This window comes from Palaemon carinicauda, chromosome 44, assembly GCF_036898095.1.
Source record: "Palaemon carinicauda isolate YSFRI2023 chromosome 44, ASM3689809v2, whole genome shotgun sequence".
NCBI lineage: Eukaryota > Metazoa > Arthropoda > Malacostraca > Decapoda > Palaemonidae > Palaemon > Palaemon carinicauda.
Window position 1 is genome coordinate 42,562,380 of NC_090768.1, and position 26,287 is coordinate 42,588,666.

Consider the following 26,287-nt stretch of genomic DNA (forward strand, 5'->3'; position numbering starts at 1 on the left):
CTCTTGTACAAGGAGTCATGATATTGTCCAATCATTCGTTCTTTTATCCAGTTCATATATAAACATTCTGAGTAAATTTTTAACCTAGGATCAATTACCGAATCCGAAAAGTGTACTAGATCTCTATTATAATGTCAATTCTTAGTAAGCCTTCGAAAATAATAAACTGAAGCAAAGGAAGACGAGTTTGCGATATACGAAAAAGAGGAGAGTTGTAGGATGTTCTCCAAAGGATACAAGGCACTTCATATAACTAAGACGGGCATCAGGCTTGGGAAACAAAATCGGTCAGGCAAATTTGGAAATTTCAGCAGAAAGGAGATTTTGAACACCGCACTTTCATTCTCGGGGCTAAGTGCTCTTATAACATTCACTTTTGCCAAACATATCGTTTTAGTTAATGAAATTGCTTGATCTTTACGTTAAGGATGTCTGTATATAATTATGATGTCAGCAACATGAGCCCTCAAATTTCGGTCAGATTATTTCGTAATGTGGAAACTTCCTATTGATCTCTGTAGCTTAACCCCAGCTTCTAATTGTGTAGGTAGTAGATTGGTTAAGGCACAAGACACCCGTTGAAATACTACTGCTAGAGAGTTTCTGAGTCCTTTGACTGGCCAGGCAGTACTACATTGGAGCAGTCTCTCTGGTTACTGTTCATTTTCCCTTTGCCTACACACACACACACACACACACACACACACACACACACACACACACACACCGAATAGCCTGGTATTCTTTACACATTCTCCTCTTTCCTCATACACATGACAACACTGAGATTACCAAACAATTCTTCTTTGCTCAATGGCTTAATTATTACACAGTATTTGTTCAATGGCTAATTTCCTCTTGGTAAGGGTAGAAGGGACTCTTTAGCTATGGTAAGCAGCTCTTCTAGGAGGACACTCCAAAATCAAACTACTGTTCTCTGGTCTTGGGTAGTGCCATAGCCTCTGTACCAAGGCCTTCCACTGTCTTGGGTTAGAGATCTCTTGCTGGGCTGTTTTCCCTGTTGGAGCCCCTGGGGTCATTGCCTCCTGCTTTTCCAACTAGGGTTGTAGCTTAGCATGTAATAATAATAATAATAATAATAATAATAATAATAATAATAATAATAATAATAATAATAATAATAATACAAGTTTTGATCCATTGCTTTTTCCCCCTTATTGTAATCATACGAATATTTTATAGAAATATCAAAACAGACCAGAACTCATCCTGGTTTGATATTCTCACAGTTTAGCTTCCACTTAAAAAAAGCTTAATGGGAGTCATCAACTCTTTCGTAAGTTCTCTAAGGAAGCTTTGGAAATCTCTCCTCATCCACATACTCTTATTCTTTCAAGAAGCAGGTAGACTACTTCGTTTCCTACAGTATTCAATTCCATTACTTTTGTAATGTTTTGTCATGCTACTCTATATAATGACAGTGGCTAACTAGCGCTATTGACTTTCTTTTTAAATGAAAAGAAAAAAAGTATGTCACGCATTCCTAAGTATTGCGCAAAGTATTGACAGCTACCATACCATACATTACTGAAATTTAATGAATAAAAGAATACAGGTTACACTTTAATTATTCCAATTGTTATATGTAATTGCTAAATGTAAGTAAAGTGTTTTGTTAATCGAGTCCGTAATGTGTTGCAATGGTTCTTTCTTTCATAATGTATTGAAATGTTTTGATTTTGCTCATGATTATGTCAGCTATGTCAAATAGCGACGATATAGCTTCGTTTTGTTTTTAAAAATAAGGTTATTGATAAAATATGCACTTAATAAAGTTATAGATTGTCAATAATTTTAATTATATGATAGTAATTTAATAAAATATAATGTAAGAAATGTATAATTTACAAAAATATATGACTTATTTCGTAATTTTAGTGAGTAAACATATATATGCATATTATTGCTATATAGAACGCAACTTATGTGGGCCTTCTTGTGGTTACCACATTGCATATAAGTGAGCAAATTATCGAGCTCACCTTATATACTGTAACTGTAGTCGGCTAAGAAATCACGAAGAATATCAGCTGCTGATATTTAGGTAAGTCTTATGTGCCTTATGTGAGTATATCTTAGTTAATTCCTTCTGAAATAACAATGCTTTCTGAAATGTATGTTTATTATTAAGGTTTATTTGTAAAGCCGCTGTTGTATGTTGATAGTGACAGTCAAGTTTAGCATAAACGTCAGCATTGTAGGAGACTATTACTAGGCCATTCTGGATTATTCTTATTTTGTGGTGTGACATTGTGGTAAATCAGCTTATAAGAGTAATTACGTAAAATTAAGGGTAAATTAAGTAGCCCAGTTTAGTTCAAGTGTACTTTCTGTAAAAGCAACCTTTGTTTTTGTTAGATCTATCTGGCATGTCCTATCGTAGGATAAGCCGCTATATCCTAATTTGTGAATTTTTAGTTTCGGTCAGGTATATTTCAAAGTTTTATCTACCTTTTAGTTTTCATGTGCTTGTTTCGAACGATTCCTATCTTCATTTTTATGGGAAATCGTTAAGCTTAGAAGTATGCAAACGTCCCACTGGAACATACCAAATTTTCATCAACTATTATGTATGGTTACAGAAAAAAATAATAATTCACATTACCAAGTATAAGCTTAGCTACTTTGCTCCTGTCTGTTAATTGATAGAATGGCCGCAAACCTATTTTGCTGAGTGAGCAGCTAGGGACCAGGGTGCCTTCTTATAATGACAGACAGGACCTCCGGCTTGCGTAGGACACCATCTAACCTAACATACAAGCCGTGTCCTTACCTACTTACCTAACCCTCCTGCGACCCCCTTTAGACTGCTGTATTTTTAGCGATAGGTTTGAAAATAAGGGAAATATGGATTATATCCATCATCATACATACATCTCTGTTTGGAGGAACAGGAAAACATGCAAGTTACATCCTTGGGGGTGTATGTATGATAGCGGCCACCTGTATGTATGATTACGGCTAACTTAGAATACGGCAGTGCAAGGGGGGTCGCAGGGGGCGTTAGCCCTCCTGTTAGGTTTAGTAGGTAAGGGCACGGCTTGTAGGTTAGGTTAGGGGGAAAGATTAGGTTAGTTGATTTCTCCATTTTAAATCTACACGGGAGGAACTGGTTGATGATGCACAAACGCTCCCAGCCTTGACCTGTCTTTCCCTAAGACAGGGCTCTTAACTTGACGAGGTATTTGCCTCCTTTTTTTTTGTGGCACGAATCTTTACCTATGCACAATCATTGGTAAACCGAACCCCCCATCCTTTCTTTCTAGTAACAGGTTGTGTCACTGCTGCGACCGAGTGATTACCCTTTTTGCACAATCTTTTTGCTGATCCATAGCAGACCTTAAAAGGGTAATGAATGTATATGATCATTTTCTGAGGCTAAAAATTGGTAAATATTAACATTCACCTGTATATATTGCGATAAATTTATTCATATCTTCTCGATGCTCTTATTGCCAAATAACTTTCTTATATGTATTGTTTGTCGCTAAAAATATTTCGTCACTTAAAATCAATTTTTGAATTTTGCATTTCCTTTAGCATTAGAAGATGGCTGCCATTTTCATTTCTAGATGTATTTTCATGCCTGAGAACCAATTTTACCAGGTGAATATACATAGGAATATGACCTAATCTAAGGTTCCCACCTAACTTGGGATCTAAGGTTCTCACTTAACTTTGGATCTAAGGTTCCCATTTAACTTGGTATCTTAAGGTTCCCACTTAACTTGGGATCTAAGGTTCCCACTTAACTTGGGATCTAAGGTTCCCACTTAACTTGGGATCTAGGGTTCCCACTTAACTTGGGATCTAGGGTTCCCACTTAACTTGGGATCTAAGGTTCCTACTTAACTTGGGATGCTGTGTCCTTTCTTACCTGGGAGGTTGTGGTATAGGAGGTGATTAATGAAGGAGACTGTTTTCTATGGGTCAAAATTGTCCTTAAATAAAAAAAAGGGAAAATCACATAGTAGTAAAAAAACAATAGCAGCAACGGGGCCATTTCTTAGTCGTTGCAGTATGATGTTTTCCTTTACTATATAGTATCTACCACAATCAGTCTAGGCACTTAACACCATTTATAATTACAAACCAAGTTATCAGTAGCTTTTTCATGTTTAAAACAAATGAAAATAATTTTATGAGAAGGGTTTTTGTAACCAGGACAACCTCATCATCGTCATCATCTCCTCCTACACCTATTGACGCAAAGGGCCTCGTTAGATTTCGCCAGTCCCTATCTTGAGCTCACCTTCTTGAAAAAGGAAATTCTACATTCCTGATAGTGTGAGCCTGTAGACCTCATCCTGTTGATCCTCCATTTACTGTTGTGAAAACTGGATTGCCTTGAAGAAACTCAGGACAAAAGGCACGTTCTTTTCCATTCTTAAGTCTGCTGCCAAGGAAACCTCTTCCATGGCTAACCTGTAGATGGCTTCTTGGATTAACCAGTAGTCTGTTGTAGTCGCCTACTTCATCCCAAGATGTTGGTGAAGTACAAGAAGTTGGTTCTGTCCTGTCCAAAGGTGGCAACCTTTTTTAAACACGAGTCGGGTAACCAATGGGCCAAATGGCTCCTGAAGAGAAGGAATGTGGATGTTTCCCAATTCTCCTGATAAGTTAGACAGTAGGTGATGTTGGCATTGGGTAATGGCCTTGTGCAGAAGGCTACACATTTCTTTCCTCAGAAGGACATCTAAGCAGCAATGGAGAAGTGGAGGAATGCTAGACGTGACTCCCTCATTCTTCCTTCAATTACCTTTAGGGGTCCAGGCCCTTTGAAAGATGTGACCCGAGACCTTTGGTTTCTGCCATGCCTTCAGGATTATTTTGAAGAAAGCTCTGGCTGCTTCCAAAGTCTGATTGAGGCTTCAAGTTGCTCTAGGAAAGGTGCAGACAGTGCTCTACCCATTTATGCCCAGCTGACAGGTTCAGAAGAGTCAGTAGAGGTAGGAAGAAAGGAAAGGGAGCTGAAGTTGGCCTTCCCCTCTTCTAGTTGCAACGAGTGAGGAGAAGTCTGTCAGGCCAATGGGCACTTAGTTGTAGAAGTCTTTTGGGATGTATACCCTTCGAAGATCGTCAACCTCCCCTCACTTAAACTTTGGTGGAGTGGCATTTCTGCCTTTACTTTTAAAATTGCTGGAAGCGTTAGCTTTGGCAGCAAGGGTGAAAATAGTGGAGGAGAAAAGTGTGCTCAAAGTTGTTCAAGAGTGGTCTGATAACTGCTCAGCATGGAGACGGCAAATACTGTGTGGTCTGCCATTAGAGAGGATAATATTTCTAAATATCTGTAAAGAAAGTTTTGTATGAGAAAGTGATTGTGCCAACTGGATCGGAGTTGTGGGGAATGAAAGTGACGGAGAGACAGAAATTGAATGTGTTTGAGATGAAGTGTATGAGGAATACGGCTGGTGTATCTCAAGTAGATAGAGTTAGAAACGAAGTAGTTAGGGTGAGAACGGGTGTAAGAAATGAGTCAGCAGCTAGAGTGGATATGAATGTGTTGAGGTGGTTTGGCTATGTTAAGAGAATGGAAAATGGCTGTCTGCTAAAGAAGGCGATGAATGCAAGAGTTGATAGGAGAAGTACAAGAGGAAGGTCAAGGTTTGGGTGTATGGATGGAGTGAAGAAAGCTCTGGGTGGTAGGAGGATAGATGGGATAGAGGCAAGAGAGCGTGCTAGAAATAGGAATGAATGGCGAGCAATTATAACGCAGTTCCAGTAGGCCCTGCTTCTTCCTCCGGTTGCCTTGGATGACCGCGGAGGTAGCAGCAGTAGGGGATTCAGCGTTATGAAGCTTCATCTGTGGTGGATAACAGGTGGGCTGTGGCACCCTAGCAGTACCAGCCGAACTCGGTTGAGTCCCTCGTCAGGCTGGGAGGAGCGTAGTGAGGAAAGGTTCCATTTTTTTTTCATTTGTTTGATGTCGGCTACCTCCCAAAATTAGGGGAAGTGCCTTGGTATATTTATGTATGTATCTGTCCATCAGTCCTACAGTAGTGCCTCCTCTTCATCCTCAAAGGAGTATTGTATCAGTTCAAAGTCCTGTGTCTTGGACTGTCCCCCTCTCCCCAAGTTTTCACAAGAGTGTTGACTCCTGGGCCCCTTGAACAGGGTAGCTCTGTTGAGGTACTATATCTCAATGAGTGGCTGTTCCCAAATTTTTCTAAGAGTCTGTTACTTCAAGATCAAGACCAACTGCTCTCCTTTTGTCACAATCTAGGGGTTGTGGTAAATTGGGAAAAGTCAAGTTAAGCCTAAGCAGAGGGTGAAGTACTTGGGCGTGCTGATAAACATTGTAGCTAGATTTTCTCATCAGACAATTGCATCAGCAGACCCTGAGAGGTAGTATCCCTATGCACAGATGTAGGAGGTTGGCAAAGTTAACACCTTTGTTCCTCTACAGGACCAGGTGCCCTGACAATTTAGGGGACAGTTGATCCAGCTAGTTCATAGGGACTTTTTCCTTTTTAAAGGTTAGCGCCCTATTAAAAGACAATGGCCAAAAATTCCTAACTACAGTTCTTGACTTGGTGACTGATGGGTGGGCGAAGCTTCCCCATCACCCGTTGGTAGTTATAACTACAGTACCTTTGTTGAAATCATACTCCTATTAAAGGACTCATGTTTGTATTACGTATTAGTAAAAGTACAAATTACTTAAAAAAACTCATGATTTTTTAAAGCTGGTTCTTTATATAGCATTAACTGCATTTACTGCAACATAAGCAAGGATAACTTTGGCTCAGCCATGTAAGTTTGTACATCATACCATTAATTAGCTAGTCTGTTGTTTGTTTAAAAATGAATGAGGTGAAGGGATGAGATTTTTATGCTAACCTTTTTTTCATTCGGTTCGATTGTTGTTAGCAATGACCGATAGACGAGTTATGTCTAGTTTTAACATTCTCTTAATGAAAAATACTAACGATTAACTAGTAATAGATATATACACTAGGATGATAAATTTGATTTACATTGCAATGTTGTTCAGGAAATTTGTTTTGATACACCTTAACTATACTGTACCAGGTCCTCTAATACCTTTTGGTATTCTTTTTAATATGAATTTCTCGTTTAATTTGGTGAATTTTACCCTCGAGTCACATTGCTAATTTCAAAGTACTGTACTGTATGAGCCTGTTGACTGAAAGATATAAGATAAAATTCGTATATAAAGGTTGAGAAGCTTGCATTTTGTACACTTCATAATTTTTCAATATTAATCTTACCCGATAATCATGTAGCTGTCAACTCTGTTGCCGACAGAAATCTACGGTCGGGATACGCCAGCGATCGCTATACAGGTGGGGGTGAACACCACAGCGCCATCTGTGGTCAGGTACTCTAGTACTTCTTGTCAACACCACCTCAATTTTTCCTCTGTCGTGCCTCCGGCTAGACCTACATGGATACGCTGTTGATTCTGGAGTTATTGCTCACGATTTGGTGATGTATTTGCTCTAGAGTTTAGCCTTCGCTATTCAGGAAGCTATATCATTAGCTTAGCAAGTTTTTGGAATTAATTTGATTTAATTTTTGATTTAATTTTGGTACGAAGAGAGTATGAACTCTCTCTCACTTTTAAATGGCCGACCCTTCCCTTAGACGGAAGTGTTGGTGTCGAAGAGAGTATAGTCTCTCTTAATTTTGCTTAACAAAGTTATAGATTTATTTTATATCTCTCCGCCTTTTATAGGCCTCTTTGATTAACTTCCTTTTATTATAAACTTATTAAAATTAATTTTTATATTTGTTTATATTCGACCTTTCCTAATAGTAGGCGGTCTTTTCTTGGAACCGAAGTTAATTAACTTTGAGCCCGTCATTTCGTTTTTACCTGTTAACATATTATGCCATTTTAATGTTTTTGAAAGAATTTCTTTGATAGTCTTGTACTGTTTTCAAAGTTGAACTAACGTTTTGTTTTGTCTCTGCAGTTGTTGACGTTCAGAACGTTCAATTTGCGCTCTATCGTTACGATAGAGAGAGAGTCTATCACGGTGTCACGTTGCAGTAAGAGTAAACCGATTCTAGCGTTTTGTTCATTCTTTCTTAGCTTAAATGGTTCTATTCTAATAAAGGAAATTTTTATTTGGGAAACCTTTCAGTTTTTTTCCTTTAACAATAATATGTTTTAACGATATATATAATTGGGCTCTTCTCTCAGGTGCTAAGTCAAGAGAGAGAGAGAGATAGAGACGGAGGGAGAGAGAGGAGGATAAACGTTTCGTTCAAGCGGGTATCGTTGTTATCGTTTTTGCTCTTCTCCCTAGTCTCTTTAGGGGAAGAAGGTAAACGTTTCTAGAGTTTTATTCTTGTTCTCAGACTTTATGCGGTGAGAGATTTTAAACGTAGTTTATTTGATCTAGTGTTTAATCTCTTTTCCAGCCACTGAATTATTTATCTTTCATTATGTTTTTCTGTTACATTGTAATACTGTTTTCGCAATTACTAACTTTTAATGAAGGATAGAATTGCGTGTTTCAGGTACAAACCACTTAAAGTTTCGAGTTCAGTGAAATAAGTGCAAACAGAAAATCAAAAGTGATAAAGTGATACACGCAAAGTGTTACAGTGTTGCGTTCGAGGGTTCGTCTGTTCGTGCCAGTTGTTCGCCTAGTCTGGGACCTCTTACAAGCTCCCAAGCCCAGGGGAGAAGTAATGTCGAAGGACTTATGGGTTCAGCAGGCCTTGATCGACGAACAGACGTTTCCCTCCGTGGTTTCGGGTGTAACCAACTCACGTAGCCGACGTGATCACCCCACCCACACAAAGACGAGAGAGCCCATTTATTCCTCGTCTGCGGAAGAGGTTTCTCGCAGAAACCATGGACCAAATCTTGCAGCTTTTAAGTGCAAGTCGGTCCCTTCCGCGCAAGTCCAACTCCTAGGTGGTGCCTGTAGCACTGGGTCAGTTCGGACTTGCTGCAGTACGACAACTGCACACCTCCCAGAGAGGCACGGTGGTATCGCAACAGACAGTAACTCCGTCTGTTGCCGCACCAGCTGTTTTAGACCCTCAGTTTCAACGGACAGTAGCTCCGTTTGTTGTTGTCTTTCTCTAACTCTAGTGGTCTATGCTGCTGACAATGCAGTCGCAGCTTGCGGTGTTGATGCGGGAGTTTCAGGCAGAGAAGGTTAATACACCTCCTCCTCTGCGCAGTACAATCTGCCAGACGTAGGAGGTTGAGGTTCCTCAAGCTACCTCCATGTGTGAGCTGCCGCGTTGGGAGTTGCCAGATACCAGCGCTGTGCAGCAACCTCCACTTTCCTTGAGGCAGGAGCCTCTTACCACGCAGCAACCTCCTCAACAATGGGGGCAGGAGCCTTATGCCTTACAACCTCCTCTACCCTTGAGGCAGGAGTATCTTGCATTACAACCATCCTCGAGGCAGCTACCTCTTGCGGTGCGACAACCTCCACCATCCTCGAGGCAGCAACCTCAACTCCACCTCTGCGCAGTCCACCCTGCCAGACGTATGAGGTTGAGGTTCCTCAACCTACCTCCACGCGTGAGCTGCCGCACTGGGAGTTGCCAGATACCAGCGCTATGCAGCAACCTCTTGCGTTGCGGCAACCTCCACCATCCTTGAGGCAGCAACCTCAACTCTTGCGGCAGCCACCTCCACCATCCTTGAGGCAGCAACCTCAACTCTTGCGGCAGCCACCTCCACTCTTGAGGCAAGAACCTCAACTCTTGAATGGGCTCTCGTGGCATGGTTGGTTTCGACCTGGCCTTTCATTAGAAGGGGCTAGCGTTCGATCCCAAGTATGAGGTAGAAATTTATTTCTATTTGAACACGATGTTGTGTTGATATTTATCCATATTGACTCATTAGGGGTAATTTGAATGAATTACTACCAATTGTGTCTCGTGGTGGCCCGGGGAAATCTGGTAAAACTCGCTGGTAAAGAGACTGATGTCTCACCAGGTAAATCCTCGGACAGCTAGATTAGTGTCAGGTTCAGATTTCTTTAAAAAATCCTCCTCTACCCATGAGGCAGCTTCATGCTTATGAGGAGCCTCAGGCTATGCGGCATCCTCCTCAAACCATGAGGCAAAAGCCTCATGCTATGCGGCAACCGCCTCAACCCATGAGGCAGGAGCCTCATACTATGCGGCATCCTCCTCAACGCATGCGGCATAAGCCTCATCCCTTGCAGCTTGAGCCTCATCCCATGCAGCATGAGTCTCATACCATGCAGCATGAGCCTCATCCCATGCAGCATGAGCCTCATCCCATGCAGCATAAGCCGCACGCCATGCAACATGCTCTGCTTACCTTACAGCATGCTCTACATACAGCATGCTCTACATACAGCATGCTCTGCATACCTTACCGCATGCTTCTCAGTCACACATCTTTGGTTGTTGCCAACTCACTAGACTGTCAAGCAGTTTCATAACGTTGCCTTCTAGTCTGCTGCTTTTGCACCAGTGAAACCCTCACTGAGAGAACTTAGCTTTTCTCGGATATGGTTCCTGTAGATGAGAAAGTGCTATTCTCCCTCCTTCTGATTTTCCCTTGAGGACTCTGTCATTTGGAGAGGAGCCTTTAGCTGCTTAGCCTCCTATGGACTTTTATTTAAGCATAGCATGCTTCCAGGGAGGGTAATGGTTCCACTTCAGTCGCTAACCCCGTCTGTTACCACACCTGCTCCCATAGACCTTGAGCTGTGTTGCAAGACATGCAGTCCAAGCTTAGTCCTTGTTAGAGGATTTTTTGTTTACGGAGTCAGTGTGTCACTGGGAAGACGTTCAACAACCAGCAGAAGTGTCTTGTTGTGACGCAGTGCGGCAACCTCAGCAACCCGATAAGGAGTTGTCTGTACGACCCAGACAGTCTAGACAGCTTCGGGTTGTCACTGTACTTCCTCGCTTCCCCATGGTTGACAGTTCACAGACTGTGCAGCAGTACCATGATCTTGTGTCCGGCTCCGTCAGACGACTAGCTTTTAAGAGCTCCCACAAGTCGTCGCTGTCTGGAGATTCTCAGATGGACTATGGATCTGACCAAGGAACTGGGCCTCCTGGTCAATTTTGAGGAGTCCCAGCTCGTCCCATCCCAGACCATTGTCTACCTGGGTATGGATCTTCAGAGTCGAGCTTTTCGGGCTTTTCCGTCGGCCCCAAAGATATACTAAGCCCTAGATTGCATCCAGAGCATGCTGAGAAGGAACCGATGCTCAGTCAGGTAGTGGATGAGTCTAACAGGGACACTTTCATCGCTGGCACTGTTCATCGAGTTAGGGAGACCCCACCTCCCCCCCTTCAGTATCATCTAGCGGCTCACTGGATAAAGGACATGACGCTAGAGACGATCTCAGTTCCTGTTTCCGAAGAGAGGAGGTCTACTCTCACGTGGTGAAAGAACAGCTTTCTTCTCAAGGAAGTCTACCTTTGGCTGTTCAGAGACCCGACCGCCGTCTCTTCTCTGACGCATCAGACACGGGCTGGGGTGCGACTTTGGACGGACAGGAATGCTCGGGAACATGGAATCAGGAGCTAAGGACACTTCACATCTATTGCAAGGAGCTGTTGGCGGTTCATCTGACCTTGATAAACTTCAAGTCCCTCCAGCTTAACAAGGTGGTGGAGGTGGACTCTGACTACACCACAGCCTTGGCTTACATCTCCAAGCAGGGAGGGACTCATTCGTGGAAGTTGTTCTAGATCGCAAGGGACCTCCTCATCTGGTTAAAAGATCGAAAGCTCACGCTGGTAACGAGGTTCATTCAGGGCGATATGAATGTCATGGCAGATCGCCTTAGCCGGAAGGGTCAGGTCATCCCCACAGAGTGGACCCTTCACAAGAATGTTTGCAGCAGACTTTGGGCCCTGTGGGGTCAGCCAACCATAGATCTGTTCACTACCTCGATAACCTAGAGGCTCCCGTTGTATTGTTCTCCGATTCCAGACCCAGCAGCGGTTCACGTGGATGCTTTTCTGCTGGATTGGTCCCATCTCGACCTGTATGCATTCCCGCCGTTCAAGATTGTCAACAGGGTACTTCAGAAGTTCGCCTCTCGCAAAGGGACACGGCTGACGTTGGTTGGCTCCGCTCTGGCCCGCGAGAGAATGGTTCATAGAGGTACTGCAATGGCTGGTCGACATTCCCAGGACTCTTCCTCTAGGAGTGGACCTTCTACGTCTACCTCACGTAAAGAAGGTACATCCAAACCTCCACGCTCTTCGTCTGACTGCCTTCAGACTTTCGAAAGACTCTCAAGAGCTAGGGGCTTTTCGAAGGAGGCAGCCAGAGCGATTGCCAGAGCAAGGAGGACATCCACTCTCAGAGTCTATCAGTCTAAAGGGGAAGTCTTCCGAAGCTGGTACAAGGCCAATGCAGTTTCCTCATCCAGTACCACTGTAACCCAGATTGCTGACTTCCTGTTACATCTAAGGAACGTAAGATCCCTTTCAGCTCCTACGATTAAGGGTTACAGAAGTATGTTGGCAGCGGTTTTCCGCCACAGAGGCTTGGATCTTTCCACCAACAAAGATCTACAGGACCTCCTTAGGTCTTTTAAGACCTCAAAGGAACGTCGGTTGTCCACTCCAGGCTGGAATCTAGACGTGGTCCTAAGGTTCCTTATGTCATCAAGATTTGAACCTCTCCAATCAGCCTCTTTTAAGGACCTCACATTAAAAACTCTTTTCCTCGTGTGCTTGACAACAGCTAAAAGAGTAAGTGAGATCCACGCCTTCAGCAGGAACATAGTTTTCACATCTGAAACGGCTACATGTTCCTTGCAGCTCGGTTTTTTGCTAAAACGAGCTTCCTTCACGTCCTTGGCCTAAGTCGTTCGAGATCCCAAGCCTGTCCAACTTGGTGGGGGACGAACTGGAGAGAGTACTTTGCCCAGTTAGAGCTCTTAGGTACTATCTAAAAAGGTCATAACCTTTACGAAGACAATCAGAAGCCTTATGGTGGGCTATCAAGAAGCCTTCTCTTCCAAGGTCTAAGAACTCAGTTTCTTACCTATTCAGGCTCCTGATTAGGGAAGCACATTCTCATCTGAAGGAAGAAGACCTTGCTTTGCTGAAGGTAAGGACACATGAAGTGAGAGCTGTGGCTACTTCAGTGGCCCTCAAACAGAACCGTTCTCTGCAGAGTGTTATGGATGCAACCTATTGGAGAAGCAAGTCAGTGTTCGCATCATTCTATCTCATAGATGTCCAGTCTCTTTACGAGAACTGCTACACCCTGGGACCATTCGTAGCAACGAATGCAGTAGTAGGCGGGGGCTCAGCCACTACATTCCCATAATCCCATAACCTTTTTAACCTTTCTCTTGAATACTTTTTATGGGTTGTACGGTTGGCTAAGAAGCCTTCCACATCCTTGTTGATTTGGCGGGTGGTCAATTCTTTCTTGAGAAGCGCCGAGGTTAAAGGTTGTGATGAGGTCCTTTAGTATGGGTTGCAGCCCTTTATACTTCAGCACCTAAGAGTCGTTCAGCATCCTAAGAGGACCGCTACGCTCAGTAAGAAAGACGTACTTAATAAAGGCAGAGTAATGGTTCAAGTCGTCTTCCTTACCAGGTACTTATTTATTTTATGTTATTTTTGAATAACTAATAAAATAAAATACGGGATACTTAGCTTCTGTGTTAACATGTATGCTGGTCTCCACCCACCACCCTGGGTGTGAATCAGCTACATGATTATCGGGTAAGATTAATATTGAAAAATGTTATTTTCATTAGTAAAATAAATTTTTGAATATACTTACCCGATAATCATGATTTAATTGACCCACCCTTCCTCCCCATAGAGAACCAGTGGACCGAGGAAAAAATTGAGGTGGTGTTGACAAGAAGTACTAGAGTACCTGACCACAGATGGCGCTGTGGTGTTCACCCCCACCTGTATAGCGATCGCTGGCGTATCCCGACCGTAGATTTCTGTCGGCAACAGAGTTGACAGCTACATGATTATCGGGTAAGTATATTCAAAAATTTATTTTACTAATGAAAATAACATATTAATGTGATTTCCATGTAAATATAAAAGTAAATCTCATTGAAAATTTTTTTTTCGTACAGTAATTCTTGTTGATTTCTATGAACCTGGAGTAAATTACAGTACAGTACTGTATGGGATTACCAATATTATTCTGCGTGGTATGTGACAGCAGTCTTTGAGGAAACTATTCACTGCAGATATTTTTCTAAGCACAAATACATAACATGCTTCGAAGGAGTAAAGACTTGGTTACATTATTTCAGTTATGAGAAAGTAAATGTTTAATGTTTGGTTTTTTGATGACCTCACAACACATGACATGAGGATTTGCCTTAAATGAAATGTGCTAACAAAAATTAGAAAATATAAATGAAGTTTATGAAATTGGTGGGAATCTAACATTTCAATATTTATTATCATATCACTGTAGTATTAAGAATTATGTATTACCATATACCATAAAGTTAATTATTTACTGTAATCTTTTTGTATGTCAACAGAGGTGAAGACTATGTCTCTTGATGCAGAGGAGCAAGATGATGAATTGCTTGCATTGGCAAGTATCTACTTGGATGGTTTTACATTAGCACAAGATCAAGATGAAGAGCAAATCAGAAAGGGCGGTGAGCTAGCAATCAGTTTAGATCTGCCACCAGATTTTACCCTGGTTGAAATGCAGATTAAGGAAAATGGTAAGTTTAGATTGATTTGGATCTTTTATTCTATTTTGGTTTCAGGTGATCCTCTTTAGGTAATGATTTACCATATACTTGTTAAAAAAATAGGATTGGAAATAACTATATTATGTTCATGTTTACAGTAAATAGAATCTTGTTCCCATAGCCTACTAACAAACAGATCACCACTTCATGTTGAAGACGGTGTTCCTACTTGCCTTGGCTTCGTCCAAAAGAGTTATCGAACTTCATGGTCTCTCGTGTCTCTCGTATGACATCGCCCATTCAAGGGGATGAGGAGTGGTAAGCTTTAGCTTCGTCCCTGATTTTGTTGCAAAGACTCAAAATCCGCGGGTAACGGATCCTAGATTCAATTCCTTCCGGATAACGAGTCTCCGTTCTGTAACCGATAATCCAGATCAACTGCTACTTATGTTTAGTAAGGAGTTTGAGGTACTACCTCAAAAGAACATCAGCAGTGCACCCCGGTGTACCAGCACTCTTCATCAGCACGGGGAAGGTCCAGAGGAGGATCATGAAGAACACCATCTCTGCTTGGATTCGCAAGGTCATTGACTCGCACTAAATCCAGATCCTCCCCCGACACGTCGACCCAGAGTACACAATGTCATGGGCATTGCTACGTCCCTGGTCTTCAAACGTAACTACTCTATGGTGCAGGTTCTACAAGCGGGCGTGTGAAGCGTCAAACGACCTTCACCGCCCATTACCTGCAAGAGGTAAGCCACATGAGACTCGATATGTTCAATATCGGTCCTGTGGTGGCTGCACAACAACTGGTTTTAACACCTCAAGCTCCTTGAAGGACAAGTAGCAGGAAGTTGAGGTCATTGGTTACCTGGTTTTAGTCTGATTGAATGAATAATAATGACTGGCTCTTTTCTTTCCTTCATCCTCCCTTCTCTTGGGAAAATTAGCATCCAGGGTCCTCTGCAAATCTGACCTTAACCAACTGCGGGTAAACCATTGTTCGCTTGTGTAACCTGGTATTGTATCAATATTGTTACGTCCCTATACCCCGGGGAGGGGGATATTGGGTATGTCTTGGTGACCTCGGACAATTCCTATATCTCGGAAGAACTCTTACCTTGATAGTCACATTGCTAGTACTGTATCACAAACACACAACTTGTGTAGGCTGCAGACCATGCATAGAAAGGTTTTAGCGAGGTGTATGGTTTCCACCTACTATGTAGTAACACATATAAGGGGGAACCCCCAGGCCAGAGCCAAAAGCCAAATTGGCAGCGACTTCCACCCTCCTAATGAGTGAGTCAACCCCTATAAATAGTATTGGATTGTATTTTAGTTGTGGAACAAATTACAAAATGGCCCTCAGAACCAGTCCCCCTTGGAGTCCTACCTCCAAGAAAAGTGAATTACAAACACAGGTGTGCGAGTGAGAGGGGTAGCTACTACCCCCACCCCCTCTAACTAGCTGGTGGGTGGTTAATCCTCGCTAAACTGCTAATGACTCTTCATTCAGCTTTGCCGAAAGTAATACCCATAGAAATAGCTACAGGTTTGTATCGTTAGGAAAAACACAAATTACTTCCAAATTTGTCATTTTTATATCTTTCAATCTTCCCCTTTCTTGGGATACAGCATCGAGATCCTCACTACCTGGACTCGTCCTGAAGCAAGCAGAGGTAAGTTCACCCAGCTCTCGGCTACCTTATGATTGTCATAAGGGAGTCTTTTCCTCTCATTTCGAGGGAGGAGTTTCTTGTTTCCAGGCAAACTCACTGATCTATATTATAGCCTTATCATCATGTCTGTCTGGATACACCACAAAGGTTGATGCCCAACCAAGTACTTTGAAACACAGGTTGTGTCCTAGTCCTCTTACAAGATGGTTCATGAGGTGTAAGGAGCCAGGATTCTTCTGCCTAACGGGAAAAATCTTCGGCTCCCGGGTAAAATTCCAGCCAGTTGGAAGGTGACTTCTTCCCTCCTAAGGATAAGTCTCCCATAATAAAGGATGATGGTTTGTATTATTGTGTAGGAACAAATGACAAATTGTAGAATTATTTGTATTTTTCCTAATTGTACAAACCCGAGTCCTTTACTCACACTTGCCTGACATCACTACCCCGAAGGAAGCCCTGGCTACAGTCAAAGTGCTTGGGATCACTGGTTGACTGATGTATATACATGGTGGCCTTCTAGCGGCCGGCCAGTTAACTGCAGACTGGTACATTTGCACCGGGAATAAGATTTTTAATTGCCATGTTCTAGCTTTTGCTGTATTTCTACTCCTATTGTAAAGGACTCGGGTTTTGGTGTATTTCTACCCTTATAGTAAAGGACTCAGTTTTGTATAGTTAAGAAAAATACAAATTATTTATAAATTTGTCATGTTATATTTGTGTTCAACTGTGATGCCTCTATTTTTTTTTTTCACAGAAGCAAGTAAAAAGCTGCCATTAAAATTAACAGTTTTTGCATAATGAAATCAATTCTGCAATGACATAGAAACTAAAATTAATTTTGAAAACATTAATATCTCACTGATAGAAATGGTAAATACATCCTAAAATTTCTTTCATGCCCTTTTAATTTCAGGTGTGGGCCATGAAGAGAAACACTGTGTGGAACATTTGCCGCCGTTATATGTTCATTTTACTTTTCCTCCGACGTATCCATCAACTTTGCCACCTTCATTTACTCTCTCTTGCAAGTGGTTGAATAGAGCACAAGTAAGTACTGTAGCTCTGGAATCCTTACGTTATAAGGAAGTGAGTAATAGTTATTGCATTTTTTAGAGCACTGGTAAGTTTTCTATAAGGTTTATTGTCACTCCAGTACTGTATAGTGTTTCCACCTAAGGTAACAAATATCTCCAAAAGCAAGTACAGTACATTACAAGCCCATCTTTATTGAATTGTCTGTCTCCCTAGAAATGGAAATGATTATTTTTTTTCCCTTTTTTTTGTGTGTGTGTGTGTGTGACATTTCAGGGTTTGGTTTATTGTCATGATTTTAATACTGTATAGATGAAGGAAATCATTACCTCTTCCGTTAAAGGAAAGTTGTGTTTCTGCCCATGCCTTTTGTGTTTGTGAGTTTTCATGTTTTTATGATCTATCAAGATTAGATGAACAATCTTGGTAAAGATGTAGTGTGGATGACCCCTATCAAGTGTATAACTTTTATTATTGGACATTGGTGGAAATTCAAGTTTTATTTATCGGGGAGCTATCTTTCCTATTATTTAACAATTAAAGAATTTGGTAACCTTAAAGATAGGAGTTGGATGATTATCAGATAAAGTGAAACAAATTTATTTTCAAGCTTTTTGTTAATCAACAAATGATTTTTTTTTCACACCGAAGAGGAAATATGGTCTTGACGTAGTGCTCATTTTATATTTTTTACAAGCAGTTATGATGTTGCAGTGGAGTATGTATCTCGCATCTCATCCAAATGGATGGGTATAATGGTCTCAATTGTACTTACATGTATACAAACCCTTATCCTTTAATAGGAGTCTGCTTTCAGCAAGGCTGGATACTGCTGTTAAAACTTCACCGAGTTGGCAGTAGTTACAGCTGGGTGGTAAGGGAGCCTCTCTCATCCAACGGGCCACTGAGCTCCCACTTATTCTTCAGCTCCCTGGTATAGACCTATTTCTGGCGTAGTCACTTGACTGTTTTAATAGTATACTTTTTGGTAATTTTGTCAGCAGATGGTCATGTGAGAGGGATATTAAGGAGAAGAGGTTTTTCAGTTTCCCCGATGACTATATATAGGTGACAGTTGTTTGTGCAACTTGCCTATGTCCACATTCTTTCGCCAGTCAAACTACATTTCTGTTTGCTGTTTATTCTCTCGCAATTGTGGCCTGTTGACGTCAACGTAACCTTGAGGAAGTTGGCTTTCATTGGACATCTTTGTGCTCCGACGAAGAGAGGAGATTCTGCTGCCTTCGAGTGTGATGGGGAGGGGCACCACCCTTCTTTCTGTCAGTGTCTTCCTGTTTTTGGAAAGGCACTATACTTTCATCACCTGGTTGAGTTGTCTCTTCATAGAATTCCTGTCATCTCTTTCCCCATTGGAATGTCGTCATCTGCCTGGACACACCCCTTAGAAGGAGAACAGCAAGTTCCTCCTCACTTCACCTTCGTCAGCGAGTCTTCACTGCTACTCCTGGAAGAAGAACATATAAAAGATGCAATCGAAGAACCCCAGTGAAGACCAATTGATAGGATTTGCGTGACTCTTACCTTTCTCTCCCCTTCACTTTTCTGAAAGCACTACTTTTGCAGGAACTTTGTCAGGTGGTGTAATGTCTTTGTCGTTTTTGTTCAGTAAAGTAACTTCTATTTCCACTGAAGGAGTAGTGGTTGTCTTTGTTTTTTGCAGTTCGGGACATAGTGATTAGGAATTGATGACAATGCCTTTTGTTATCCAAAAGTATGTGCTTATAAACTCGATTACATTTCTAGATTGCTCTGCACAAATCATCTGTGGGTTTCAATCTTTGGTCATTGTCTAAAGTCATTTTATGGTTTTTCTAGAATTGAGAGGTGTTCTTGTGTTAGGCAAACTTCATCTTCCCAGTGATCTTTATGCTCTTATTCACTGTGTTGTCAGACTCAATTAGAAAGATAAAACTTGGCTAAGGGATGTGAAGAATGACTGTGAGCCCTTACTGGAGGATTATTGTGATCATTAAGTAGTTTAACCAAGCCGTGTCACATTTCTATCCTTGCAGTGTTTCCCAGAGAATATGTTTGTCAGAGACAAGGGAAAGTTGGAACAATGTTAAAGTTAAAAGAGGTTAGAGACAGTTCACTGAGAAGACCCCAAAGGGAACAGAAAAAATTAGTATCAACTTCAGAGAAAAACAGAGTGATTGAAAAGTAAACCTCAAGAGGCAGTTCATGTAGAGGCTAAATGGGTAACACAAAAAACTAACATTGATTATTTGAAACTAATTATGAATGTGTATTGGGGGTAGCATTTATGTAAGGACCACTAAATTAAAATTGCTGATCAATAATTGGACCATAGGTTTATGAAACTGGTTGAGACAACAAAGGTATGTTTTAGTGATTGGTACCTATGATCATATCTCAAGAACTGAGCCATGTTTAGTCCTTGACTTGACTTGTATCAGAAGACAATTTTTATGTAATTTTGATGGAAGGTCAGTTAAATATACTATTTTACAATTATATTTTTTTGGGATTTTATTTCTTAGTTTCTTGGGACATTTATTATTACTATTTAATCAAATCACTGAATTTATTATGTTAATATCAGCTGAAGACCTTATGAAAGCCCCAGTTTACATAGACAAAGATGGCTAAAATGCAAGAGATATTCACCTCTAGACCATCTGGAAATGTTTTTTCTCTAGAAAACTTTTTAATTTGAAAGACTGAGGTTGAATATTTTTGTAAATGTAAGTCACGTTTTTCTCTACGCTGATAATTACCCATTTATTTGTATTTACTTACAGTTAACGCAACTCTGCCAGGAACTAGATCGACTATGGGAAGAAAACAAAGGTGATGTCATCATGTTTACATGGTCCCAGTTCCTTAAGGATGAAACTCTTAATCTTCTGGGGATCTCAGACATTTTAAATGTGGAAACCATTAAACCTGTAAGGCAATCCTCAATCTGTATTGCACAAAACAGTCCAGATACAAACCAGGATAATGGTATCGTGCCTGAGGATGAAGCAAGAGCTCAACTTTGTAGTGTAGATGGTGTAGATAGTGAGAGTGATAGGAATAGTGCTGTAACCGGGGCAATCAGTTTGATAGTGTCGAGACAGAATAGTCAGAATTATGACAGCAGAACTATTCAAGACATAGCCCCAAAGACAAACTTATTGAAACTTCTCAGAGACTACGATGAAGAGATGAGAAAAAAATTCTTTGACACCAGGAACTTTGAATGTAAAGTTTGCTTCATGGACAAGTCTGGTGCAAATTGCCTTGAGTTTTGGCCTTGTAGACACGTATATTGCAAGGAGTGTATGGCATCTTACTTTGAGATACAAATCAGTGAAGGTAACATAAAGTTTCTCAGATGTCCAGAAGATAAATGTGAGTCTGAGGCCAACCCAAAACAGGTAAGAATTTTGTTTTTGATATTAATTTAATGTAATTTAAACAAGCCTTTTTTTTTCTCCTACTTGAGAGCTTATAGCCATAAAACTTGCTGAACATAAAAAAAATCTATAGTAAAGAATTTAAATTGATTTTGATATTGTTATATTATTTATATATTGTTTAAGACCTATGCAGTATATGTGTGGACCTGTATAGATCATATACATATATATACAGTGCAGTACTTATTTGCATACTCATAACTTAAATAGATAGATCTGTATTTATTTTGATACAAATGTGCTTGAGAACAGACTTTTCTGTGGCTGAAGGTGAAAAGCAGTGGGTTTATTTATCATTACTGTGTGTGGTTTGTTTTCAACTGCTGTATTGTTAGTTAGTTGCTTTTATTTAAGGGGTCCTGCTGCTTCCTCCGGTGCCTTAGATGACCGCGGAGGTAGCAGCAGTAGGGGATTCAGCAATATGAAGCTTTATCTGTGGTGGATAATGGGGGAGGGTGGACTGTGGCACCCTAGCAGTACCATCTGAGCTCTGTTGAGTCCCTTGTCAGGCTGGGAGGAACGTAGAGAGTAGAGGTCCCCTTTTTGTTTTTGTTTCATTTGTTGATGTCAGCTACCCCCCAAAATTGGGGAAGTGCCTTGGTATATGTATGTATGTATGTATGTATTTAAGGAGTTAGCTTATGCTAAGTAACTTTGCTTCTGTGTTATTCAAGTTGAAAGTGCTTGAGAAGTACAATACTCAAAGTACAGTATTATTTCATCATAACCCCATAGATTATAAGCGGCTGTTCCTCCCAGAATTCAGTAGGAATATAGGCACCTCAGCCCTAAAGAATTAAGAATTTTGTGAATAACTTTTTTTTAAATATTAAACTTAGCCGGTGAATATATAATAGCTGCAACTCTGTTGCTCGACAGACAAAAAACAGTAAAAACTCGCCAGTGATCGCTATACAGGTTGCGGGTGTGCCCACCAGCGCCAACTGTCGGCCAGATACCACTCTCTCGATGTAAACAAAGACTCAATTTCTTCTCTGTCGACGTGTCGACAAGACGTACTTTGCTCGCTGTTGAACCTGGAGTTTTTTCACATCATATTTGGTGAAGTACTTTAATTTGGTTTGAGCTTTCGCAGTACAGGTGTTTTTCTTCAAATAAATCCTTGAACTCTTTTTTGGATCGGATTAATTGTTGATGACTTAGATCGTTTTTTAGAATTTTCCCTTGACTAATTCAAAATGGCTGACCTTTCACAAGTTCCCAAGTTCAGAAAATGTAATGCTAGGGACTGTCATAGGCGTCTTCCAAAGGCTTCTCTCGACCCTCACACTGTTTGTTCCAATTGTCGGGGTAAAACCTGTCAATTGGAAGATCGGTGTGAGGAATGCGTGGGCCTTTCGGAATTCGATTTTATCGAATTTGAGAAATATACACGCAGACTAGAGAGAGATAGGGTAAGGAGAAGTTCTTCTAGGTCGGTAGATTTTTCCTCTCCACATGCCCCTGAACCTAATCCTTCCCCTGTAGTGGTTGTTCCTAAACCCCCTCCTAGCACTCAGGAACCGTCGATGGCAGACATGATGCGTGCTATTCATGCCTTGGGGGAGAGAGTTGAGGCCCTAGCAAGTGACCGGAATCAACTCATGGCGGACGTAAAGGAACTAAAGTGCCAAAGTGCCGCGGCGGAAAGTGTTCAAGTGCCTAGTGTTTCTCAAAGTGTTGTGAACAGTGTTGCGCTTGAGGGTTCGTCTGTTCGTGCCTGTCGTCCTCCTAGTCCGGGACCTCTTGCAAGCTCCCAAGCCCAGGGGAGAAGCAATGTCGTACGACTCATGGGTTCGAGAGGCCTTGATCAGCGAACAGACGTTCCCTCTATGGTATCAGGCGTATCTCCCCAAGATCGCCCATACCAACGTAAGACGAGAGAGCCCATTTTTACCTCGTCGTCCGAAGGTGTTTCTCGTAAGAAACCTTGGACCAAGGTTTCCAGACCTTTGAAACGTAAGTCGGTCCCTTCAGGACAAGTCCAACGTCCCGGTTGTAGCCACTGGGACAGTTCGGACCCGTTGCCGTCATCGGATGACAGCTCGCCGCCTAAGAGAGGCAAAGTTGTGCCGCCTCAGTCGCTCACCCCGTCTGTTGCCGCACCTGCTTCCGTAGACCCTAAATGGGTGTTACTGCAGGACATGCAGTCCAAGCTTGCGTCCTTGATGGAGGACTTCAATGTGGAGAAGGTTGCCGCTGAACCTTCTGGCCAACAACCATCCAAGCGGTCTGTTGTGCGTCCTGTTGACGTTGAGGTAGCTTTCTCGCGTCAACCAGTTGGGGTAGTACCTCCACCGATGCGACCCAGTGTGGGTTTCCAGCCGCACGTTGACGTTAGGCAACGCACGGAGGTGGTGGTTGACGTTCAGGACGTTCATCAACCATCAGAGGTGACTTGTTTTGACGCGGTGCGTCAACCTCCGCAACCCGGTATGGTGTTGACTGCACAACCCAGACGGTCTAAACAGTCTCGGGTGGACGCTGTGCGTCCTCGCGCACCTATGGTTGTTGACAGTTCCCAGACTGTTCAGCAGTTCCATGACGCTGCGTCCGGCTCCGTCACGCATGCACCAGTGCGACCGGACTCGGCGAGTCAAACGTTGCCCACTCCTTTGCCGTTTTCTCATCAGTTATCGGATGAGGAACTGTCAGATGAGGACGTTGCTGAACCACAAGAGGATCAACCTTCAGAACTTGATGAGCCTAAGGCAGCTCAACCATCCTTGGACTTTAGAAAAGTCATGGCTGTGTTTAAGGAGTTGTTCCCTGACCACTTTGTTTCTGTGGCTCCTCGTTCGCCGCCGTCAGAGTTTGTATTAGGCGTTCCTGCTTCCGTGCCTGCCTTTACTAAACTCGTTCTCTCTCGCTCATCCAAGAGAGCTTTGCGGCTGTTGGGCGATTGGTTAGAGACCAAGAAGAGTTTAGGGAAGACAGCATTTGCCTTCCCCCCATCTAAACTCTCGTCTAGATCGAGCGTCTGGTATGCCACGGGAGAAGTTCTCGGCTTGGGAGTTCCTGCCTCTGCCCAGGGCGACTTCTCAAGTCTTGTAGACTTTCCCCGCCGCCTTGCCATGAGACGCTCGAAGATTTGTTGGTCACCATCGGACCTGGACCACCTTCTTAAAGGTATATTTAGGGCTTTCGAAGTCTTTAACTTCCTAGACTGGTGTTTAGGAGCCCTGAGTAGGAAAATCTCTTCTGCGGACAAGGATGTTTCCTTACTCATTATGTCCTGCATGGACAAGGCCGTCCGTGATGGGTCCAACGAACTTGCCGCTTCATTCACGTCCGGTGTCCTGAAGAAACGAGAGTCTCTATGTTCTTTCCTGTCTGCTGGAGTGACGCCATGCCAAAGATCTGAGCTACTCTTTGCGCCCTTGTCCAAGTGCCTATTTCCTGAAGTCTTGATTAAGGAAATTGCCTTGTCTTTAGTACAGAAGGACACCCACGATCTAGTTGCGTCCTTGGCTCGCGAAGCTCCCCCTTTGCCTACGTTGTCTGCTAGACCGAGGATAGACACTCCAGCGTCTCGATTTATCCCGCCCTTTCGTGGCAGAGCCTCCAGCAGGGGAGGTGCTCGTGCCGAAGGGAAGCGAGGGAAGAGGAAAGGATCCAAGTCCTCTAAGGGCAGAGTCTGACTGCCCGCAACTTCAGACAGCAGTAGGAGCCAGACTCAAGAACTTCTGGCAAGCCTGGGAGAAGAGAGGCGCAGATCAACAATCTGTGAGGTTGCTCAGAGAGGGGTACAAAATCCCTTTTGTACGCAAACCCCCTCTAGCGACGTCCCCCATCGATCTCTCTCCCAGGTACAGAGAGGAAGAAAAGAGACAAGCCCTGAAACTGGAAGTGTCTCTTTTGCTAGAGAAGGGAGCGGTGGTCAAAGTCTCGGACCTTCAATCACCGGGGTTTTACAACCGTCTCTTCCTAGTATCAAAGAAGACAGGAGGTTGGAGACCGGTGCTAGACGTCAGTGCTCTGAATGTCTTTGTCACAAAGACGAAGTTTTCCATGGAGACCACAAAGTCAGTCTTAGCAGCGGTCAGAAAGGAAGACTGGATGGTCTCTCTAGACCTAAGGGACGCCTACTTCCACATCCCCATTCACTCAGACTCCCAACCCTTTCTGAGATTCGTCTTCGAAGATGTGGTTTACCAGTTTCGGGCCCTTTGCTTTGGCCTAAGCACAGCTCCTCTCGTGTTTACGAGGCTGATGAGGAATGTGGCGAAATTCCTCCACTTATCGGACATCCGAGCCTCCCTTTATTTGGACGACTGGCTTCTCAGAGCCTCTTCCAGTCGTCGCTGTCTGAAGGATCTCAATTGGACTCTAGATCTGACCAAGGAATTGGGACTCCTAGTCAATTTGGAAAAGTCGCAGCTGGTCCCATCCCAAACTATTCTGTATTTAGGGATGGAGATTCACAGTCAAGCTTTTCGGGCTTTTCCGTCGGCCCCCAGAATAGATCAAGCCCTGCTCTCCATCCAGAAGATGCTGAAGAAAGAACGCTGCTCAGTCAGGCTGTGGATGAGTCTGGTAGGGACGCTGTCATCCCTGGAGCAATTTGTATCACTAGGAAGACTACACCTCCGTCCTCTTCAATTCCATCTGGCTTTTCACTGGAAAAAGGACAAGACGCTAGAGGCGGTCTCGATCCCGATTTCCGAAAAGATAAAGTCTGGTCTGACTTGGTGGAAGGACAATATCAGTCTAAGAGAGGGTCTTCCCCTGGCAGTTCAGATACCCAACCACGTTCTCTTCTCGGACGCATCGGACTTGGGCTGGGGCGTGACGCTGGACGGTCGGGAATGCTCAGGTCTGTGGAACTCGAGTCAGAGGAGCATGCATATCAACTGCAAGGAGCTTTTGGCGGTTCATCTGGCCTTGAGAAGCTTCGAGTATCTCCTTCGAGGCAAAGTGGTGGAAGTAAACTCAGACAACACCACGGCCTTGGCGTACATCTCCAAACAGGGAGGTACCCACTCACTGACGTTGTACGAGATCGCAAGGGACCTGCTCATCTGGTCAAAAGATCGAGGCATCTCCCTAGTAACGAGGTTCATCCAGGGCGACTTGAACGTCCTAGCAGATTGTCTCAGTCGGAAAGGTCAGGTAATTCCAACCGAATGGACCCTCCACAAGGATGTGTGCAAGAGACTTTGGGCGACTTGGGGTCAACCCACTATAGATCTCTTTGCAACCTCGCTGACCAAGAGGCTTCCAATCTATTGCTCTCCAGTCCCGGACCCAGCAGCAATACATATAGATGCCTTCCTCCTAGATTGGTCACATCTGGATCTTTACGCATTCCCACCATTCAAGATTGTCAACAAGGTACTGCAGAAGTTCGCCTCTCACGAAGGGACAAGGTTGACGTTAGTTGCTCCCCTCTGGCCCGCGAGAGAATGGTTCACCGAGGTACTTCGATGGTTAGTAGACGTTCCCAGAAGTCTTCCTCTAAGAGTAG

At 42.9% G+C, this 26,287-nt stretch overlaps 1 protein-coding gene across 2 annotated transcripts in view; it reads left to right on the forward strand.

Annotated features, from left to right (window-relative positions):
* The first annotated feature begins 3,311 nt into the window (after window positions 1–3,311).
* Window positions 3,312–26,287, forward strand: part of LOC137634456 (E3 ubiquitin-protein ligase RNF14-like) — a 66,958-nt gene continuing 43,982 nt past the window's right edge. The window contains exons 1-4 of one of the 2 annotated variants that reach the window (XM_068366858.1): window positions 3,312–3,409; window positions 14,493–14,684; window positions 17,256–17,389; window positions 20,158–20,778. In XM_068366858.1, the coding sequence (XP_068222959.1) occupies window positions 3,373–3,409; window positions 14,493–14,684; window positions 17,256–17,389; window positions 20,158–20,778 (984 nt within the window). In that variant the 5' untranslated portion in view covers window positions 3,312–3,372. The remainder of the gene's footprint in view (window positions 3,410–14,492; window positions 14,685–17,255; window positions 17,390–20,157; window positions 20,779–26,287) is intronic. The other variant, XM_068366857.1, reaches the window with a different exon arrangement.